Genomic DNA, 20,800 nt, shown 5'->3' with positions numbered 1-20,800 from the left:
TCAATGGAAACAACTTTCCTACTTCTATCTTAGCTATCCCTTTCAAAATTTTGTATGTTTCTATAAGATCCCCTCTCATTCTTCTGAATTCCAGAGAGTATAGTCCCAGGCAACTCAATCTCTCCTCATCCCTGGAATCAACCTGGTGAACCTCCTCTGCACTCCAAAGCCAGTATATCCTTCCTCAAGTATGGAGACCAGAACTGCACACAGTACTCCAGGTGCGGCCTCACCAGTACCCTGCTCAGTCACAGCATAACCTCCCTGCTCTTGAATTCAATCCCTCTAGCAATGAAGGCCAACATTCCGTTTGCCTTCTTAATAACCTGTTGTACCTGCAAGCCAACTTTTTGCAATTCATGCACAAGCACTCCCAAGTCCCTCTGCACAACAGCATGCTGCAGTCTTTCACCATTTAAATAATAATCTGCTCTTCTATTATTCCTTCCAAAGTGGATGATCTCGCATTTACCAATGTTGTATTCCATCTGCCAGACCCTGGCCCATTACATAACACCCAATCCAGTATAGCTGATCCCGTAGTAGGCTCAATGACAAACTGCTCTAAAAAGCCATCTCATTGGCATCCAACAAATTCACTCTCTTGAGATCCATTACCAACCTGATTTTCCCAATTGACCTGCATGTTAAAATCTCCCATGACTATTGTAACATTGCCCTTTTGGCTCACCTTTTCTATTTCCTGGTGTAATCTGTGGTCCACATCCCAGCCACTGTTGTGAGGCCTGTATATAACTTCCATCATGGTCCTTTTATCCTTGCAGTTTCTTAACTCAACCCACAAGGATTCAACATCTTCCGATCCTATGTCACATCTTTCTACTGATCTGATGCCATTCTTTACCAGTGGAGCCACGTCACCCCCTCTGCCTACCTTCCTATCCCTCCGGTACAATATGCAGCCTTGGACATTCAGCTCCCAACCCCAACTACAACCATCCTTCTGCCACGATTCAGCAATGGCCACAACATCATACCTGACAATCTTTAAAATTGCAACAAGGTCATCCACCTTATTTCTCATACTCCATGTATTGAGATATAACACTTTGAGTACTGTATTTGCTACCCTTTTTGATTCTACAACCCTCATGCACTGATACTCACCCTGCAGGCTGCAGTTATGTCCTATCGTCTGCCTGCCCTTCCTGAGAGCTGACTGCATGCTGTCTTTGCATTTTTACCATCCATCCTATTCTGAGTTCCTTCACTCTGGTTCACAACCCCCTGCCAAATTAGTTTAAACCCTCCCCAACAGCTCTAACAAATCTGCCTGCGAGAATATTGGTCCCCCGCGGGTTCAAGTGCATCCTGTCACTTTTGTACAGGTCATACCTCCCCTGAAGAGATCCCAGTGATCCAAGAACCTGAAGCCCTGCCCCCTGCACCAGCTTCTCAGCCACACATTCATCTGCCAAATCACCCAGTTGTGTACATAAACAAAGACAGACAATCAACCGATGTGCAAAAGAAGACAAATTGTGCAAATATAAAAAACCCCACAGCAGTGGTGTGTCACTATTACAGCTCAGGGTGCTCCGGAGTTTGGAGTTCAATTCTGGTGCTGAATGTAAGGTTCTGTACGTTCTCCCGGGACCGCATGGGTCTTCCACAAGGTGCGTCGGTCTTCTCCAACGAACCAGCTAGTAGGTTAGTTGGTCATTGTAAATTGTCCCGTGATTAGGTTCGGATTAAATTGGTGGGTTTCTGGGCAGGCAGCTCCGTGGGTCAGAAGGGGCTGTTCTGCAACGTATATCTAGTAAGAAAAATACTGAGAACATGAGTTGTAGAGTCCTTGAAAGTGAGCGTGTCGGTTGTGGAATCTGTTCAGAGCTGTGGTGAGCGAAGTTGTCCAAACTAGTTCAGAACCTCATGGTTGCAGGGTAGCATCAGGCACTCCTTAGGAGCTGGGAATCCCCAGGGTCAGTGGGTCTGGCAAGAGGCTCTGGTCTGTCCTCAAGCTGTCTGAAACTCCCACAGCTTCTCTGTAGTCATTGTGTTTCATACCTAATGTTGGCTCATGACCATAAGACGTAGGAGCAGAATTCGACCATTTCACCCACGGAGTCTGTTCTGCCATTCACACATGGCTAATTTCAACCCCATTCTCCAGCCTTCTCCCAGTAACCTTTAATGCCCTGACTAATCAAGAACCTATCAACCACTTTAAATACCTATACCCAATACTTGGCCTCCACAGCCATCTGTGGCAATGAATTCTATAGATTCACCACCCCTGGTTAAAGAAATTCCCCCTTATCTCTGTTCTGTGGATATCTCTTTATTCTGAGTCCGTGCCCTCTGATCCTAGGCATCCTCTCCACTCCCACTCTTTCTGGGCTTTTCAGTATTCAGCCGGGAACATGGCGGTCTGGTAGTGCTCTGCATCTGGCTGCCTGTGCAACTCCCCATGACCCGAGAATGACAGCCTTCATCCACCTCCCTGTGCTTTGCTGTGGGCCTCTCAGAGTCTGTGGATGAGGATTACTGCCAGTTCACAACCTTGTGACATGGTCAACGTCTGCAAGACTCGAGCTTTGACACATTGATGGCAATTTTGTTGAATTTCAAAGTTCAAAGTAAATTTATTATCAACTGTGTCCAGTTCTGGTCGCCTCACTATAGGAAATATGTGGAAGCATTGGAAAGGGTACAGAGGAGATTTACCAGGATGCTGCCTGGTTTAGAGAGTATGGATTATGATCAGAGATTAAGGGAGCTAGGGCTTTTCTCTTTGGAGAGAAGGAGGATGAGAGGAGACATGATAGAGGTGTACAAGATAATAAGAGGAATAAATAGAGTGGATAGCCAGCGCTTCTTCCCCAGGGCACCACTGCTCAATACAAGAGGACATGGCTTTAAGGTAAGGGCTGGGAAGTTCAAGGGGGATAATAGAGGAAGGTTTTTTACTCAGAGAGTGGTTGGTGCGTGGAATGCACTGCCTGAGTCAGTGGTGGAAGCAGGTACACTGGTGAAGTTTAAGAGACTACCAGACAGGTATATGGAGGAATTTAAGGTGGGGGCTTATATGAGAGGCAAGGTTTGAGGGTCGGCACAACATTGTGGGCTGAAGGGCCTGTACTGTGCTTTACTATTCTATGTTCTATGTAAGTGTAGGTCACCATATACAATCTTGAGATACATTTTCTTACAGGTATTCACAGTAGATAAAAAGAAATACAATAGAATCAATGAAAGTATTCACCCTCTTGGAAGTTTTCATGTTTTATTGTTTTACAACATTGAATCACAGTGGATTTAATCTGACTTTTTTTTACACTGATCAACAGAAAAAGACTTTCAGTCAAAGTGAAAACAGATCTCTACAAAACGAATTTGGTCTGTGCTGGTGATGCCTCCCTCTCAGATGAGTTGAACAACTTCTACGCTCGTTTTGAGGTGGAAAATGACATGGTGGCGAGGAAGACCACCCCTCCTCCAAACGACCAGGTGCTGTGTCTTATCGTGACTGATGTGAGGAGAACCCTGCGCAGGGTCAACCCACAGAAGGCTGCTGGACCAGACAATATTCCTGGCAGAGTGCTTAGAGGATGTGCAGACAAGCTGGCAGAGATTCTCACTGACATCTTCAACATCTCCCTGAGCAGCGCCGTCGTTCCCACATGCTTCAAGGCCGCCACCATCGTCCCCGTGCCAAAGAAGTCTTCAGTGTACTACCTCAACAACTACCATCCCGTTGCCGTTGCACTCACATCCATCATCATGAAGTGTTTCGAGAGGCTCGTCATGAGACACATCAAGACCCTGCTGCCCCCCTCACTGGACTCCCCTGCAGTTCGTGTACCGTCCCAACCGTTCAACAGACGACGCCATTGCCATCACCCTCCACCTGGCCCTAACCCACCTGGACAAAAAAGACACGCATGTTCGAATGCTGTACATAGATATCAGTTCAGCATTCAACACAATCATTCCTCAGAAACTGACTGGAAAGCTGAGCCTACTGGGTCTAAACACCTCCCTCTGCAACTGGATCCTAGACTTCCTGACTGGGAGACCTCAGTCAGTCCGGATCGGGAGCAACATCTCTAACACCATCACACTGAGCACGGGGGCCTCCCAGGGCTGTGTGCTCAGTCCACTGCTGTTCACTCTGCTGACCCACAACTGTGCAGCAAGACACAGCTCGAACCACATCATCAAGTTCGCCGATGACACGACCGTGGTGGGTCTCATCAGCAAGAACGATGAGTCAGCATACAGAGAGGAGGTGCAGCAGCTAACGGACTGGCGCAAAGCCAACAACCTATCTCTGAATGTGAACAAGAGATGGTTGTTGACTTCAGGAAGACACGGAGCGATAACTCTCCGCTGAACATCGGTGACTCCTCCGTAGAGATCGGTAAGAGCACCAAATTTCTTGGTGTTCACCTGGCGGAGAATCTCACCTGGTCTCAACACCAGCTTCATAGCAAAGAAAGCCCAGCAGCGTCTCTACTTTCTACGAAGACTGAGAAAAGTGCATCTCCCACCCCCCATCCTCACCACATTCTACAGAGGTTGTATTGAGAGCGTCCTGAGTAGCTGCATCACTGCCTAGTTCGGAAATTGCACCATCTCAGATCACAAGACCCTGCAGCGGATAGTGAGGTCAGCTGAGAAGATCATCGGGGTCTCTCTTCCTGCCATTACAGACCTTTACACTACATGCTGCATCCGCAAAGCCAACAGTATTGTGAAGGACCCCACGCACCTCTCAAATAAACTCTTCTCCTTCCTGCCGTCTGGCAAAAGATACTGAAGCATTCGGGCTCTCACCACCAGACTGTGCAACAGTTTCTTCCCCCAAGCCATCAGACTCCTTAATACCCAGAGTCTAGACTGACATCTACCTCATTTATTATTATATTGTAATTTGTCCTCTACTGTGCCTATTGTCTTGTTTATTAATTATTGTCCTGCCCTGCACTGTTTTGTGCACTTTATGTAGTCCTGTGTTGGTCTGCAGTCTAGTGTAGTTTTTGTGTTGTCTTACGTAGTCTGGTGTAGTTTTGCGTTGTTTCATGTAGCACCATGGTCCTGGAGGAACGTTGTTTCGTTTTTACTGTGTACTGTACCAGCAGTTTATGGTCGAAATGACAATAAAAAGCGACTTGACTTGACTTGAATTAAATTAATTACAAATATAAAACACAAAATAATTGACTGCATAAATATTCACTCCCTTTAATATGACACAGCAAATCGTCACTGATGCAGCCAATTGGTTTTAGAAGTCACATGATTCATTAAATGGAGATCACCTGTGTGCGGTCAAGGTGTTTCAAATGATTGTAGTAAAAATACACCTGGATCTGGAAAGTCCAACTGCTGGTGAGTCAGTATCCTGGTGAAATCTACAACATGAAGACAAAAGAACACTCCAAGCAACTCTGCGAAAAGGTTATTGAAAAGCACAAGTCAGAAAAATTTCCAAGTCACTGAATATTCCTTGGAGTACAGTTAAGTCAATCCTCAAGAAATGGAAGGAATATGACACAGCTGCAAATCTGCCTCGAGCAGGCTGTCCTCAAAAACTGAGTGACTGTGCAAGAAGGGGACTAGTGAGGGGGGGTCACCAAGTGACCTATGACAACTCTGGAGGAGTTACAAGCTTCAGTGGCTGAGATGGGAGAGACTGTGCAGACAACGACTGTTGCCCGGGTTCTTCACCAGTCACAGCTTCATGGGAGAGTGGCAAAGGGAAAGCCACTGTTGAGAAAACTCACATGAAGTGTGGCTAGAGCCAGAAGGCATCTGGGAGACTCTGAAGTCGGCTGGAAGCTTTTTGGCCATCAGACTAAACACTATGTTGGGTATAAGCCACACATCATCAAAAACACACCATCCCTACTGTGAAGCTTCACTGCAGCAGGCCCTGGAGGCTTATGAAGGTAGGGAATAAAATGAATGCAGCAAAATACAGGCATATCCTGGAGGAAAACCTGATGCAGTCTGCAAGAGAACTGCGAATTGGGAGATTTGTTTTCCAGCAAAATAATAACCCCAAGCATAAAGCCAAAGCCACACAGGAATGGCTTAAAAACAACAAAGTTAATGTCCTGGAGTGGCCAGGTCAGTATCCAGACCTCAATCGAACTGAGAATTTGTGGCTGGACTTGATTGCCGCAAAAGGTACATCTACTAAATGCTCACTTGAAGGGGGTGAATAATTATGCAATCAATTATTTTGTGTTTTATATTTGTAATTAATTTATATCACTTTGTGAAGACCTGTTTTCACTTTGACAAGAGCCTTTTCTGTTGATCAGTATCAAAAAAAGCCAAATTAAATCACAGTGATTCAATGTTGTAAAACAATAAAACATGAAAACTTCCAAAGGTGCTGTACAGACAATGACTGACAAATAACTATTGTGCAAAAGATAGACTGCAAGTACAAAGAAATAATATTGAGAACATGAGTTGTAGTGTCCTTGAAAGTGAATCTGTAACTTGTGGAATCAGTTCAATGTCGAGTTGAGTGAAGTTATCTCTCTGGTTCAAGAACCTAATGGTTATAGGGTAAAAACTGTTCCTGAATCTGGCCACGTGCAACCTAAGGCTCCCCTACCTCCGGCCCGGTGGTTGAAGGGTAATAACTGTTCCTGAACCTGGCTGTGTAGACCCTGAGGCTCCTGTCCTTCCGGCCCAGTGGTTGAGGGATAATAACTGTTCCTGAACCTGGCTGTGTAGGCCCTGAGGCCTGGTGGTTGAGGAGTAATAACTGTTCCTGAACCGAGCCGTGTGGGCCCTGAGGCTCCTGTACCCCCGGCCCAGTGGTTGAGGGATAATAACTGTTCCTGAACTTGGCTGTATAGGCCCTGAGGCTGCTGTACCTCCATCCCAGTGATTGAACATAGAACATAGAAGAGTACAGCACAGTACAGGCCCTTCGGCCCACAATGTTGTGCCGACCCTCAAACCCTGCCTCCCATATAAGCCCCCACCTTAGATTCCTCCATATACCTGTCTAGTAGTCTCTTAAACTTCACTACTGTATCTGCCTCCACCACTGACTCAGGCAGCGCATTCCACGCACCAACCACTCTCTGAGTAAAAAACCTTCCTCTAATATCCCCCTTGAACTTCCCACCCCTTACCTTAAAGCCATGTCCTCTTGTATTGAGCAGTGGTGCCCTGGGGAAGAGGCGCTGGCTATCCACTCTATCTATTCCTCTTATTATCTTGTACACCTCTATCATGTCTCCTCTCATCCTCCTTCTCTCCAAAGAGTAAAGCCCTAGCTCCCTTAATCTCTGATCATAATGCATACTTTCTAAACCAGGCAGCACCCTAGTAAATCTCCTCTGTACCCTTTCCAATGCTTCCACATCCTTCCTATAGTGAGGTGACCAGAACTGGACACAGTACTCCAAGTGTGGCCTAACCAGAGTTTTATAGAGCTGCATCATTACATTGCGACTCTTAAACTCTATCCCTCGACTTATGAAAGCTAACACCCCATAAGCTTTCTTAACTACCCTATCCATCTGTGAAGCAACTTTCAGGGATCTGTGGACATGTACCCCGAGATCCCTCTGCTCCTCCACACTACCAAGTATCCTGCCATTTACTTTGTATTCTGCCTTGGAGTTTGTCCTTCCAAAGTGTACCACCTCACACTTCTCCAGGTTGAACTCCATCTGCCACTTCTCCGCCCACTTCTGCATCCTATCAATGTCTCTCTGCAATCTTTGACAATCCTCTACACTATCTACAACACCACCAACCTTTGTGTCGTCTGCAAACTTGCCAACCCACCCTTCTACCCCCACATCCAGGTCGTTAATAACAATCACGAAAAGTAGAGGTCCCAGAACAGATCCTTGTGGGACACCATTAGTCACAATCTTCCAATCTGAATGTACTCCCTCCACCACGACCCTCTGCCTTCTGCAGGCAAGCCAATTCTGAATCCACCTGGCCAAACTTCCCTGGATCCCATGCCTTCTAACTTTCTGAATAAGCCTACCGTGTGGAATCTTGTCAAATGCCTTACTAAAATCCATACAGATCACATCCACTGCACTACCCTCATCTATACGCCTGGTTACCATTAGGGCTGATAACTATTCCTGAACCTAGCTGCATGTGACCTGAGGCTCCTGTATCCCTGGGCCAGTGGTTGAGGGGTAATAACTGTTCCTGAACCTGGTGGTATGAGTCCTGAGGCTCCTGAACCTCCTTCCTGTTGTCAACATGCTCCTTGCTGCCCGTAGAAAGATTTGGAGGGTGGTTTATAGGTGTGAGTGACCTCCTGTTCCACAGGGGTAAACGGAAGGTCAAGGTCTCTCTCGTGTTACCAATAACACATTCCCTCTCATTCCAGAAATCGGGGCTCCGCTCATTCCCGGAGAGACACAGGTAAGAGTGGGATTGTGGTTTTACGGGGGGAGAACGGGTGACAAAGGGGAAGAGTGGGATGATGAGAGGGGGAGGGGAGGGGTGGGGGCTGGGTGACGAGAACGGGGAAGGGATGGGGTGGGATTGTAAATGGAGGTGGGTGGAGTGTAGTGGGGGTGAGGGGTGGGGGTGTAGTGTGGGGTGGTGAGGGTGAGGGGTGGGGGCTGGGTGACGAGAACAGGGAAGGGATGTGGTGGGACTGTAAATGGAGGTAGGTGGAGTGTAGTGAGGGTGAGGGGTGGGGGTGTAGTGAGGGGAGGGTGAGGGTGAGGGGTGGGGGCTGGGTGACGAGAACGGGGAAGGGATGGGGTGGGACTGTAAATGGCGTGGGTGGAGTGTAGTGGGGGTGAGGGGTGGGGGTGTAGTGAGGGGAGGGTGAGGGTGAGGGGTGGGGGCTGGGTGACGAGAACGGGGAAAGGATGGGGTGGGACTGTAAATGGAGGTAGGTGGAGTGTAGTGAGGGTGAGGGGTGGGGGCTGGGTGACGAGAATGGGGAAGGGATGGGGTGGGACTGTAAATGGAGGTAGGTGGAGTGTAGTGGGGGTGAGGGTGCGGTGATGAGATGGGGAGATGGGGTGAGAAGTAATGAGAGGGGAGGGGTGGGGGTGGGGGCAGGGTGACAAGATGGGGAAGGGGTGGGTGGGTGAGTAATGGGGAGGTGGGATGAGAGGTGGGGTTATGAGAGTGGGTCTGGGGGCAGGGTGATGGGAGGGGGAGGGAGAACGTAGAAGTGATCACACACTTCTTGCAGGGAGATCGGTTTAAGATCATTAGAGCAGAGTGCAGGCCCTTCAGTCCACGATGGGCAAGTTCAAGTTTATTGCCAGCTGATTGTACGTATATACACCCAAATGAAGCAACTTTCCTCTGATCCAGGGTGCACCCACGATCCATATCACACAGAGCACATGAAGCAAACTATTATACTCTAAATAAGTTAATATAACTCAAAGTGCATGTAATGTGCAGCAGGGGTAAACAGTAAACAGCTCGCTGTCCTAGTGACGGGAGCCCGGTTGTGGCAGGGTATTCATTACTCTCACAGACTGAGGGAAGGAGCTGTTCCCCAGTCTGGCAGTCCTAGTCCTGATCTCCTGTACCTGCTTCCTGACGGTAGATGTCACACCAATGCTTTAACCTACTTCGAGATCAACCTTACCCTTCCCTTCCAGGTAGCCATCCATTTTCTATCACCCATGTGCCATTATTTTGTCCACAGACAAGATAACGGTGAAGGATGAGAGGATGGGTTGGGGGTCCCTAGCCCGATTGTGGACATCCACACTCAGGTGTGGTTGGTTCCAGATGCCTTAGGAGGTGGGCTGAGACACTGTCGAGAGCGTCACGATCAAAGAATGCACCCCACCCTTCAGAAATTCCCCGAGTTAACCTCTAGCAACACCCCAATGCTGCTTTTGAATCCAAGCCACAGAAGAAAAGAACAAAACACTTACCTGAGGAGGGCAGCTTAGAGGAGAGATTCATAAAAACAAGGGTTGGAAGTAATGATTCATGCACAAGCAGGCTCAGATCCCTCTGCACAACAACATGCTGCATTTTTTCGCCAGTTAAATAATAATCTGTTCTTCCATTGGCTTGAAGATTAGCTTTATTTGTCACGTCATACATCGTTTGTGTCAAATCAAATCAGTGAGGACAGTGTTGAGCACGGCCCACAAGAACCGCCATGCTTCCAATGCCAACATATCATGCCTGCAACTTACTAACCCCAACCACACGTCTTTGGAATGTGGGAGGACACTGGAGCACCCGGAGGAAACCCACGTGGGCACAGGGAGAACATTCAAACTCCTTAGAGACAACGATGGGAATCGAACTCCAATTTTACATCAGGCGCTGTGAAACGTTACGACAGCCACTATTCGTTCTTACTAAGTGGATGACCTCGCATGGGTCACATCTGCCATATCCTTGCCCACTCACTTAACCTATCGATATCTCTACATCCTCCGCACAATTTGCTTTTCCACTCCGTTTCCAGTGAGCTGGGGCTTCTCTCTTTGGAGTAAGGGAAGATGAGCGGTGACTTGATAGAAGTGTACAGGTTAATAGAATGGTCAGCCAGCGACTTTTTGGTCCATGCAGGGACGGGTTTGCAGAGCTCTGAGCCAGGCTAAAAGACAGTCGTGCGACTCAAGCTACAGACGACCTGTAGAGCAAACAACCATGTCATATCTAAGGGAGGATGTGCTGGCATTGAAGAGGGTCTGGAGGAGGTTCTCAAGAATGATACTGGGAATGAAAGGGTTAATGAATTATTAGCATTTGATAGCTCTGTGCTCACTGTAGATCAGTCATAGTCATACTTTATTGATCCCAGGGGAAATTGGGTTTTCGTTACAGTTGCACCATAAATAATAAATAGTAATAGAACCATAAATAATTAAACAGTAATATGTAAATTATGCCAGTAAATTATGAAATAAGTCCAGGACCAGCCTATTGGCTCAGGGTGTCTGACCCTCCAAGGGAGGAGTAGTAAAGTTTGATGGCCACAGGCAGGAATGACTTCCTATGACGCTCTGTGTTGCATCTCGGTGGAATGAGTCTCTGGCTGAATGTACTCCTGTGCCCACCCAGTACATTATGTAGTGGATGGGAGACATTGACCAAGATGGCATGCAACTTAGACAGCATCCTCTTTTCAGACACCACTGTGAGAGAGTTCAGTTCCATCCCCACAACATCACTGGCCTTACGAATGAGTTTGTTGATTCTGTTGGTGTCTGCTACCCTCAGCCCGCTGCCCCAGCACACAACAGCAAACATGATAGCACTGGCCACCACAGACTCGTAGAACATCCTCAGCATCGTCCGGCAGATGTTAAAGGACCTCAGTCTCCTCAGGAAATAGAGACAGCTCTGACCCTTCTTGTAGACAGCCTCAGTGTTCTTTGACCAGTCCAGATTGTAGAACGAGGGGGGAGGGATTGGGGGGGAGGGTTCTTATTAAAACCTATCAAATATTGGAAGGTCTAGAATAGAGTGGATGTAGGGAGGATGCTTCCTGTGGGAGGGGAGTCTAGGACCAGAGAGCACAGCCTCAGAATAGAGAGACGTCCATTTAGAGCAAAGATGAGGAGGAATTCTGTAACCAGAGGGTGGTGAATCTGTGGAATTCATTGCCACAGACAGTTGTGGCAACCAAGTTATTGGGTATCTTTAAAGTGGAATTTGATATGTTCTTGATTAGTCAGGGCAGCAAAGGTCATGGGAGAGAAGAGAATGGGGTTGAGAGGGAAAATAAATCAGCCATGTGTGAATGGCGGAGCAGGCTTGATGGGTCTCACTCTGTTCCTGCCTTTAGCTGTATTCTCACAGTGGACTGCCTGGATGTCCCCCACCCCATTTCCTGCTGTTCACTTACTCCCCCTTCTCCCTTTCCTCCTCTCCACCCCCCCAAATATTCCCATTCAGGCAACTGGGGCCAAGACCTCAGCTGGTGGTGACTGAGTTCACAGCCTGGACCTCTGTGATACGATAGAAATGAGAAGAGCACATTGGCCCCATGGTGCTCGTTCTGTTCTAGAAAGATGAACCTCAGCTCCACTTACCCGTCACTGGTCCAGACCAGTGCGGTCAGGTCTTTCAGACTCGGTTTTCTCTCGGTCAGGGATCTGTAGTCCCATTGACCACACTGGCAGTAATTCCTGACTCCTCTTCCGAGCAGCCTCGCTCTCGCACGACATCGAACATGGGGCTCCACAGCAGTGTAGTGGTTACAGCTCAGGGTGTCGAAGGTCAGAGTTCAATTCCAGCGTTTTCTGTAAGCCAGCTTGTACATTCCGCCCCCAGTGCGTGTGGGTTTCCTCCCACGTAAAGACGTACGGATTAGTAGGTTAACTCCTGAAGCCTTCCCCATGCGTGTGTATAGCTGCAAGGCACTGGAGGTTTGAGATCAAAGTTTAGCTGCCAACCACGGCTGACGAGACCCATCTGCCCAAAGCGACTGGCTTTAAGGCATCAGTAACCTTCTTTTGTCCATTCTCCTGTCAGTAGAAACAGGTCTGCTGGCCTCAGTAGCTAAGCCACACGTGAAGGCCAGGATCTGGATGTGGTTGTCAGGGGCTATTTGAGACGTGCCAATGGAGGCATTTAATGGGTAGTGGGAGCGTATCCCCAACACCCCACCCAGCTCTCACCCCGCTATGACAACTTTAAGGAACCAATGTGTACTCAAGCAGAATGCCACAGACAGGAGCTCGAGTTCAGCTGGTCGTTATCACTCAGAGGAACAGAGAGCTTCACTTCCTCCATTCCACAGCAACACTTACGCACGTCTGACAGGAGAACTGAGCCAGTGTCCAGTAACTCACCGAGCAGCACAGGGCTTCTCCCACCACTCGCCCACCGTGATACGAGGGATCTCAGAGGCAAATGTTTGTCAACATGGAACATGCTCCTGGGGGTGGTGGTAGAGGAAGATTCACTAAGGACAATTAAGAGACTCTTAGACAGGAATGTGGATGATAGAAGAATGGAGGGCTAAGTGGAAGGACAAGGTTAGACTGATCTTGGAGTAGGTTAAGGAGTTGGCACAACATCGTTGGCCCAAGGGCCTGTACTGAAATGCTTCCCCCGGAGTGTGGCATGGCTCCCAGGTCAGCCCAAGGAGCCGTGCCCACCATGGTCAAATAGCCAACCAATAGTAACTGGCCAGAGAAGCCCCTCCCCTTGAGAGTAATCTTTGATCTGACAGGTTCTTTTATCCCCAGGGTGAGTGTGACTGGAGCTACAATGCAGAGAGCCCTGCTGCCCAGCCCATCGCGACCCCTGACCATCTGACGTGGAGCTCCAGCCACAGGGCCATGCCCCGCCGGCGACAGGCCCTGCCTCAGAACCCATCCTTCCGCGGACAGCAGCGCAGGCGTAGGAGGAAGGCATCGGACGGGATGAGGCAGACGGCGCTACAGTGGCGTCCTCACCACCACCAGTGGACACCTGACCAGGGACCCGCCAGATACCACCAGCTGCGGGAGCGGCGATCGGCCCCTCGCCTCCTGGGGCCGCAGGGGCGCCGCGGGCTTGGGGACGTACAGCAAGGCCGCCGGCAGTGGGTGGAAGAAGCCTGTCTCAAGTACCGGGGCGGTGGCAGCTCCCTGGGTCCCGGTCTGCTCTCACCGCACCACGTCTCCAGGATCTATGTGGAAGACCGGCACCGGCTGCTGTACTGCGAGGTGCCCAAGGCGGGATGTTCCAACTGGAAGCGGGTGCTCATGGTGCTGAGTGGCCTGGCCAGCTCGCCGGCTCACATCGAGCACCAGGTCGCACACTACGGCAACTCGCTGCGTCGCCTCGACAGCTTCGACCGGGCCGGCATGGCCTGGCGGCTCCGCACCTACACCAAGGCGCTGTTCGTGCGCGAGCCCCTTGAGCGCCTGGTCTCGGCCTTCCGTGACAAGTTCGAGCAGCCCAACGCCTACTATCACCCAGTCTTTGGCCGTGCCATCATTGCCCGCTACCGGCCCAACGCCACCCGCCAGGCACTGCTCTCCGGCTCGGGAGTCACCTTCCCCGAGTTTGTGCGCTACCTGCTAGACCCGCGGCGGCCCCTCGGCCTGGACATCCACTGGGAGCGGGTCGGTCGTCTCTGCAGCCCCTGCCTCATCCGCTATGACTTCATCGGCCATTTCGAGAGCCTGGGCGCAGAGGCCCAGGCGCTGCTGCGGTTGGTCGGTGCCCCTGCCAACCTCACCTTCCCCCGTTCCAAGGACCGACACCGAGGGGTGGAGCGCACCAGCCTGCGTCTCAGCCGCCGCTACCTCGCCCAGCTGTCGGCCGACCAGCGTCGCCGTGCCGAAGACTTCTACCTTGCCGACTACACCATGTTCAACTACACGCGGTCCTTTGGGGCAGGGCTGGGCTGAAGGTGTGGGGCTCGAACAGGGCTGAGGCAGAGCTACGTGAGGGGGGTGTTCGAACCAGGGTGGGGGTGGGGCCAGACTGAAGGGGTGGGGCTGTAGCAAGGGTGGAACTTGGCAAGTGGGTGGGCAATGGGCACGACCTTCCTGAGGTGGGAGCATGGGAGGGTGGGGTGGGGAAAAGGACGGGACTCTCGTGACAGTAAAGGGGGGACCTAACTCAGGGCATGGGACCTAACTGACGAAAGGAGATGGGACTCAATGAGTTTTTCCAAGTTAATTATCATTCAACCTTACATGAATATAACCAAATGAAACAGCATTTCTGCGGGCGAAGGTACAAAACATTACCAACAGCACACAACACATTGCACAAGTATATGGTTATAATTTCAGAAAAACATACAGTGACAAAGAAAAAAAATAATAACAGGTCCCTGAGTGGCATGACTGAAGATTGATGGTAAGTTGGCCTGGTCCAACTTGTTCTTCCATTGAGCGAACACCGGAGAGCAGCACCGAGCGAGCACCAGAGGGCAGCACCGAGCGAACACTGGAGGGCAGCACCGAGCGAACACTCAGAGGGCAGCACCGAGCGAACACTCGGAGGGCAGCACCGAGCGAACACTCGGAGGGCAGCACCGAGCGAACACCGGAGAGCAGCACCGAGCGAACACCAGAGGGCAGCACCGAGCGAACACCGGAGAGCAGCACCGAGCGAACACTCGGAGGGCAGCACCGAACGAACACTGGAGAGCAGCACCGAACGAACACTGGAGGGCAGCACCGAGCGAACACCGGAGAGCAGCACCGAGCGAACACCGGAGGGCAGCACCGAGCGAACACTCAGAGGGCAGCACCGAGCGAACACCGGAGGGCAGCACTGAACGAACACTGGAGAGCAGCACCGAGCGAACACCAGAGGGCAGCACTGAGTGAACACCGGAGGGCAGCACTGAGTGAACACCGGAGGGCAGCACTGAGCAAACACGGGAGGGCAGCACCAAGCAAATACTGTTTACCGAGCGTAAACTGGAGGATATAGTGGGGATGGAGTGAGATCCTTCCTCCCCACTGTAGACTCTCCGCCGTCCACACCCCACTGTGCTGGTGCTCGTCTAGCTCACTTTGGCCAAGGCCAATATAGTGACCTCATTAGATCCCAACCCAGGAAATCTAGTGGGCAGCATTTGCTCTAGCACTGGGGGCAAGTATGGCCGGCACTGGGGTGATGGTAGATTTATTTTTAATGTGTGGAACAGGCCCTCCAACCCAATGAGCTGAGCCACCCACCAGCCTACTTGTTTCGGCCCAACCTAAGCACAAGACAGTTTACAATGACCAACTAACCTACTAACTGAAACATCTTCAGATGGTGGGAGGAAACTGGAGCACCCGGAGGAAACCAAAGCACTCACGAGAAGAACATACAAACTTGCTTATCTATCTATCTATATATCTATTTATTTGGAGATACAGTGCATTTACGGTCAAAGAAAGGTGATAAAACATAGTAATTTTAACTGGCAGTGAGAGGTGAAAGATGAATAGAACGAAGGGAACATCAGCAATAGTACAAAGTCAGGGATGTGTGTTCCCAGCAATTTCTGTCAACAAGATGTGTAGGTTGGAGAGGACATTTAACTCCACGACCAGGGACTCCACAGGTTTGGGAGATACGGCAAGGTTGACTAGGCTCAGGTGGAAAAAGTTAATTTGTAATCTATAAAGAGTAGCTACAATCTATTTCCCAACACAGACACATTGAAAGAGAAATGACACAGGAGTGATGTCACGGAGAGTTGTTTCTTGTGTACACAATCCCTAGCTCTGCGACTCTCCGGCTTGGAGTTGTTGGAAACCATCGGGACAGTTGAGTGGCTCTCGAGGGAGAGTAATTTGATGCATTTTTGGTGTTCCAGTTTCCTCTCACAGTCCGAAGACATACTGGTTAGTAGGTAAAATGGTCATTGTAAACTGTCCTGTGATTGGATTTTTGGACCATTGCGCTCTCTTCCAGGGAAGGTGGCACCTGTGCAGAAGGGACAGTTTGCACCTGCACGAGTAGAAGACTAATATCCAAGCAGGAAGGTTTGCTGGGCTGTTCGGTGGGGCGAGAGTTTAAACTAGAATTACAGGAAGGATAGGAACCAAAGAGTCAGAAGAGTTGGTGGAGACAGATGCCGTAAATCAAAAGGTTGAGACTGGTGTCCTGAGCTGCGTGTATTTCAATGCAAGAGGTATCGTAGGAAAGGTGGATGAGCCCAGGGCATGGATCGACACCTGGAGTTACGACACTGTAGCCACCAGTGAGATGGTTGCAGGAGGGGCAGGACTGGCAGCTCAGTATTCCAGGGTTCCATTGTTTTTTCAGTTGCATCTAAGCGGGAGGGATTAAAGGAGACGGGGAGGCAATACTACTCAGGGAAAACGTCATGTCAGTGCTTAACACTTTGCAATGAATGACCACAATGCAATTTGTTTCAAAATAAATATGTAAAAAGATAGGTCTGGTCTATGGATTAAGATTCTACATTGAAGAAAGGCCTATTTTGAAGGTATTGGAATGGATCTGTCAAGTATGGATTGAGATAGGCTGTTTTCTGACAAAGGTATACTTGGTAAGTGGGGGGCCTTCAGAAGTGAAAGTTTGAGAGTACAAAGCTTGATTGTGTCTGTCAGAAGAAAAGGTAAAGTTGGCAGGTATAGGGAACCTTGGTTTTCAAGGGATATTGAGGACCTGGTTCAGAGAAAGTATGAGGGTGTATAGCAAATATAGGCAGGTAGGAACAAACGAGATGCTTATGGAGTATAAGAAATGTAAGAGATCACTTAAGAAAGAAATCAGGAGGGCTAAGAGTAGGCATGAGGTTGCCCTAGCAGACAAGGTGAAGGAGAAACCTTAGGGATTCTACAGATATGTTAAAATCAAAGGGATTACAGCGGACAAAATTGATCCTCCGGAAGATCAAAATGGTAATCCATGCATGGATCCAAAACAGATGGGGGAGACCTTAAATGAATTCTTTGCATCTGTATTTGCTCTGGAGATGGGCACAGAGTCCATACATAGAAGTGAGATAAAGTGGTATCAACTTCATAGACCCTGTACAGATTACAGAGGATAAGATGTTTGCTGTCCTGAGACAAATCAGGGTGGATAAATCCCCAGGACCTTGCCCCCTGCGAGAGGCAAGTGCAGAAATTGCTGAGTCCCTCACAGAGATCTTTAAATCATCTTTAGCAACAGGTAAGGTACCGGAGGATTGGAGGATAGCCAATGTCATTCCATTGTTTGAAAAAAGCACTAAACAGAGACCATGAAATTATAGGCAAGTGAGCCTGATGTCAGCAGTGGGGATGTAATTGGAAGGTATTCTAAGGGATCGGATATATAATTATTCGGTAGACATGGACTGATTAAGAATGACTTTGTGTGTGGTAGGTCGTGTCTAACCAATCTTATAGACCCTTTCGAGGAAGTTACCAGGAAAGTGGATGAAGGCAAGGCAGTGGATGTTGTCTACATGGACTTTAGTAAGGCATTTGACAAGGTCCCACGTGGGAGGCTGGCCAAGAAAGTTCAGTCACTTGGCGTTCAGGATGAGGTAGTAAACTGGATTAGATATTGGCTTTGTTGGAGAAGCCAGAGAGTGGTAATAGAGGGTTGCCTCTCTGACTGGAGGCCTGAGACTAGTGCACAGGGATTTGTGCGGGGTCTATGGTTGTTTGTCATCTATATCAATGATCTTGAGTGACAATGTGGTGAACTGGATCAGCAAACTTGCAGATGACACCAAGATTGTGGGTGTAAGTGGACAGCAAGGAAGTCTATCATGGCTTGCAGTGGGACCTGGCCCAGCTGGAAAATTGAGCTGAAAAATGGCAGATGGAATTTAATGCAGATAAGTGTGAGGCTTTGCACTTCAGTAGGACCAACCAGGTTAGGTGGGTCTTACACAGTGAATGATAGGGCCCTGAGGAGTGCGGTGGAACAGAGAGATCTGGGAATACAGGTCCATAACTCGTTGAAAGTTGTGTCACAGGTGGATAGGGTCGTTAAAAAAGCTTTTGGCACATTGGTCTTCTTAAATCAAAGGATTGAGTACCCGAGATGGGATGTTATGTTGAAGTTGTACAAGACATTGGTGAGGCCTAATTTGGAGTATTGTGTGCAGTTCTGGTCACCTATGTACAGGAAAGATGTAAGAGAGGTTGAAAAAATACAGAGAAAATTTACAAAGATGTTGCTGGGTCTGGAGAACCTGAGTTTTAAGGAAAGATTGAATAGGTTAGGACATTATTCCTTGGAATGCAGAATATTGAGAGGAGATTTGATAGTGGTATACACAATTATGAGGGATATAGGTAAGGTAAGTACATGCAGGTGTTTTCCACTGAGGTTGGGTGGGACTACAGCTGGTTTAGGGCCGTGAAAGGGTGGATCGAGCTGCCAGTGCACATGCTGCCCGTGAGCTCAGTTTCAGTGTTTAAGAGGCATTTGGATAGGTACAGATGGTAGGGATGTGGAGGGCTATGACCTCAGTGCAGTTTGATGGGAGTAGATAGTTCAAATGGTTTGGTACAGGCTAGATGGGCTGAATGGCCTTTTTCTGTGATATACTTCTGTATGTCTCTATGGTGATGTGCCCCAGCTCTTTGTAGGTCTTCGCCAATCAGTCACAAACTCTTGAGCAATGTTGCTTTTCCCACTTCTGGCAAAAGAAGTGTAGCAGTTAGCCCTATCACTTTATAGTGCCAATAATCACCAATCGGGTTCGATTCTACTGTCTGGAAGGAGTTTGTATGTTCTCCCCATACCTGCGTGGTTATCAACTCACATGCCAAAGACCTATGGGTTGGGTTAGTAAGTTGTGGACAGGCTACGTTGGTGCCAGAAACCTGGCAACAGTTGACGGCCGCCCAGCACAATCCTTGCTGATTTGATTTGATGCAAATTTCACTGTTTGTTTCAATGTACTTCTGATAAGTACATAAAGATAACGTTGAAAAAATATTGAAAGTTCCTGTCCCATATCGTCCTTCTAGACAGCTTGTAATAACATTATATTCTGTCCCTTTAATCCTGTTCTCCAGTTACCGAGCTTCCAAGCACAGTTCAGTATGGTAGTGTAGCGGTTAGCATAACGCTTTACTGCGCTGCCAGTGATGAAGGTTCAGTTCCTGCCACTGTCTGTATGTTCTCCCAATGACCATGTGTGTTTTGTCCGGGCGCTCTGGTTTTCGTCAACAGTACAAACACGTATGGGTCAGGGTTAGTAAGTTGTAGGCGGCAATGCTGGCACTGGAAGCACGGCATTGACGAAAAACAATGCATTTCACTGCATTCTTCGATGTACATGTGACAAATAAAGCTAATCTTTTAATTAGATTTTTCCTACTTTCTCATTCCAAAATCTGCATGATTTTGACCACCTCTTCTCACAGCAATTCCTGCTTCCTACTGTCTCTCAGCAGAGCAATCCCTCAGCTCCATTTCCTTCTTACACAATTTCCCACAGACCTGCAAATTCCATACCCATCAGCACCCTTCAGCACTCTTCCATAACCATCAGCACCCTTACATACCCATTAGCACCCTTCAGCACCCTTACATACCCATTAGCACCCTTCAGCACCCTTCCATACCTATCAGCACCTTTCAGCACCCTTCCATAACCATCAGCACCTTTCAGCACCCTTCGATAACCATCAGCACCCTTCAGCACTCTTCCATAACTATCTGCACCCTTCCATAACCATCAGCACCCTTACATACCCATTAGCACCCTTCAGCACCCTTCCATACCCATCAGCACCTTTCAGCACCTTTCCATACCTATCAGCACCTTTCAGCACCCTTCCATACCCATCAGCACCCTTCAGAACCCTTCCATACCCATCAGCACCTTTCAGCACCCTTCAATAACCATCAGCACCCTTCAGCACTCTTCCATAACCATCTGCACCCTTCCATAACTATCAGCACCCTTACATACCCATTAGCACCCTTCAGCACCCTTCCATACCCATCAGCACCCTTCAGCACACTTCCATAACCATCAACACCCTTCAGCACCCTTCCATAACCATCAGCACCTTTCAGCACCCTTCCATACCCATCAGCACCTTTCAGCACCCTTCCATACCCATCAGCACCCTTCCATAACCATCAGCACCTTTCAGCACCCTTCCATAACCATCAGCACCTTTCCATACACATCTGGACTCTTCAGCATCCTTATATACCCATCAGAAACCTTCATCACCCTTCCATACCCATCAGAACTCTTTAGCACGCTTCCATATCCATCAGCACCCCTTACACACCTATCAGAACTCTTCAGCGCCATTCCATACCTATCAGCACCTTTATGTACCCCAGCAGTCTTACATACCCATCAGCATCCATCAATCCCATTCAGCACCCTTACACATTGATCAGCACCTTTCAGCACCCTTCCATACCCATCAGCACCCGTACATATGTA

General features: G+C 48.9%; 1 protein-coding gene across 1 annotated transcript in view; it reads left to right on the top strand.

Annotated features, from left to right (window-relative positions):
• The window catches only part of LOC134356397 (carbohydrate sulfotransferase 8-like), a 51,399-nt gene extending 37,084 nt beyond the window's left edge, over positions 1-14,315 (top strand). The window contains exons 2-3 of the mRNA XM_063067330.1: positions 8,354-8,388; positions 13,164-14,315. Of these exons, the coding sequence (XP_062923400.1) occupies positions 8,354-8,388; positions 13,164-14,315 (1,187 nt within the window). The remainder of the gene's footprint in view (positions 1-8,353; positions 8,389-13,163) is intronic.
• The last annotated feature ends 6,485 nt before the right edge of the window (positions 14,316-20,800 follow it).

The sequence above is a fragment of the Mobula hypostoma genome, chromosome 14 (genome assembly GCF_963921235.1).
Source record: "Mobula hypostoma chromosome 14, sMobHyp1.1, whole genome shotgun sequence".
NCBI lineage: Eukaryota > Metazoa > Chordata > Chondrichthyes > Myliobatiformes > Myliobatidae > Mobula > Mobula hypostoma.
This window is presented reverse-complemented; position numbering and strand designations above follow the sequence as displayed.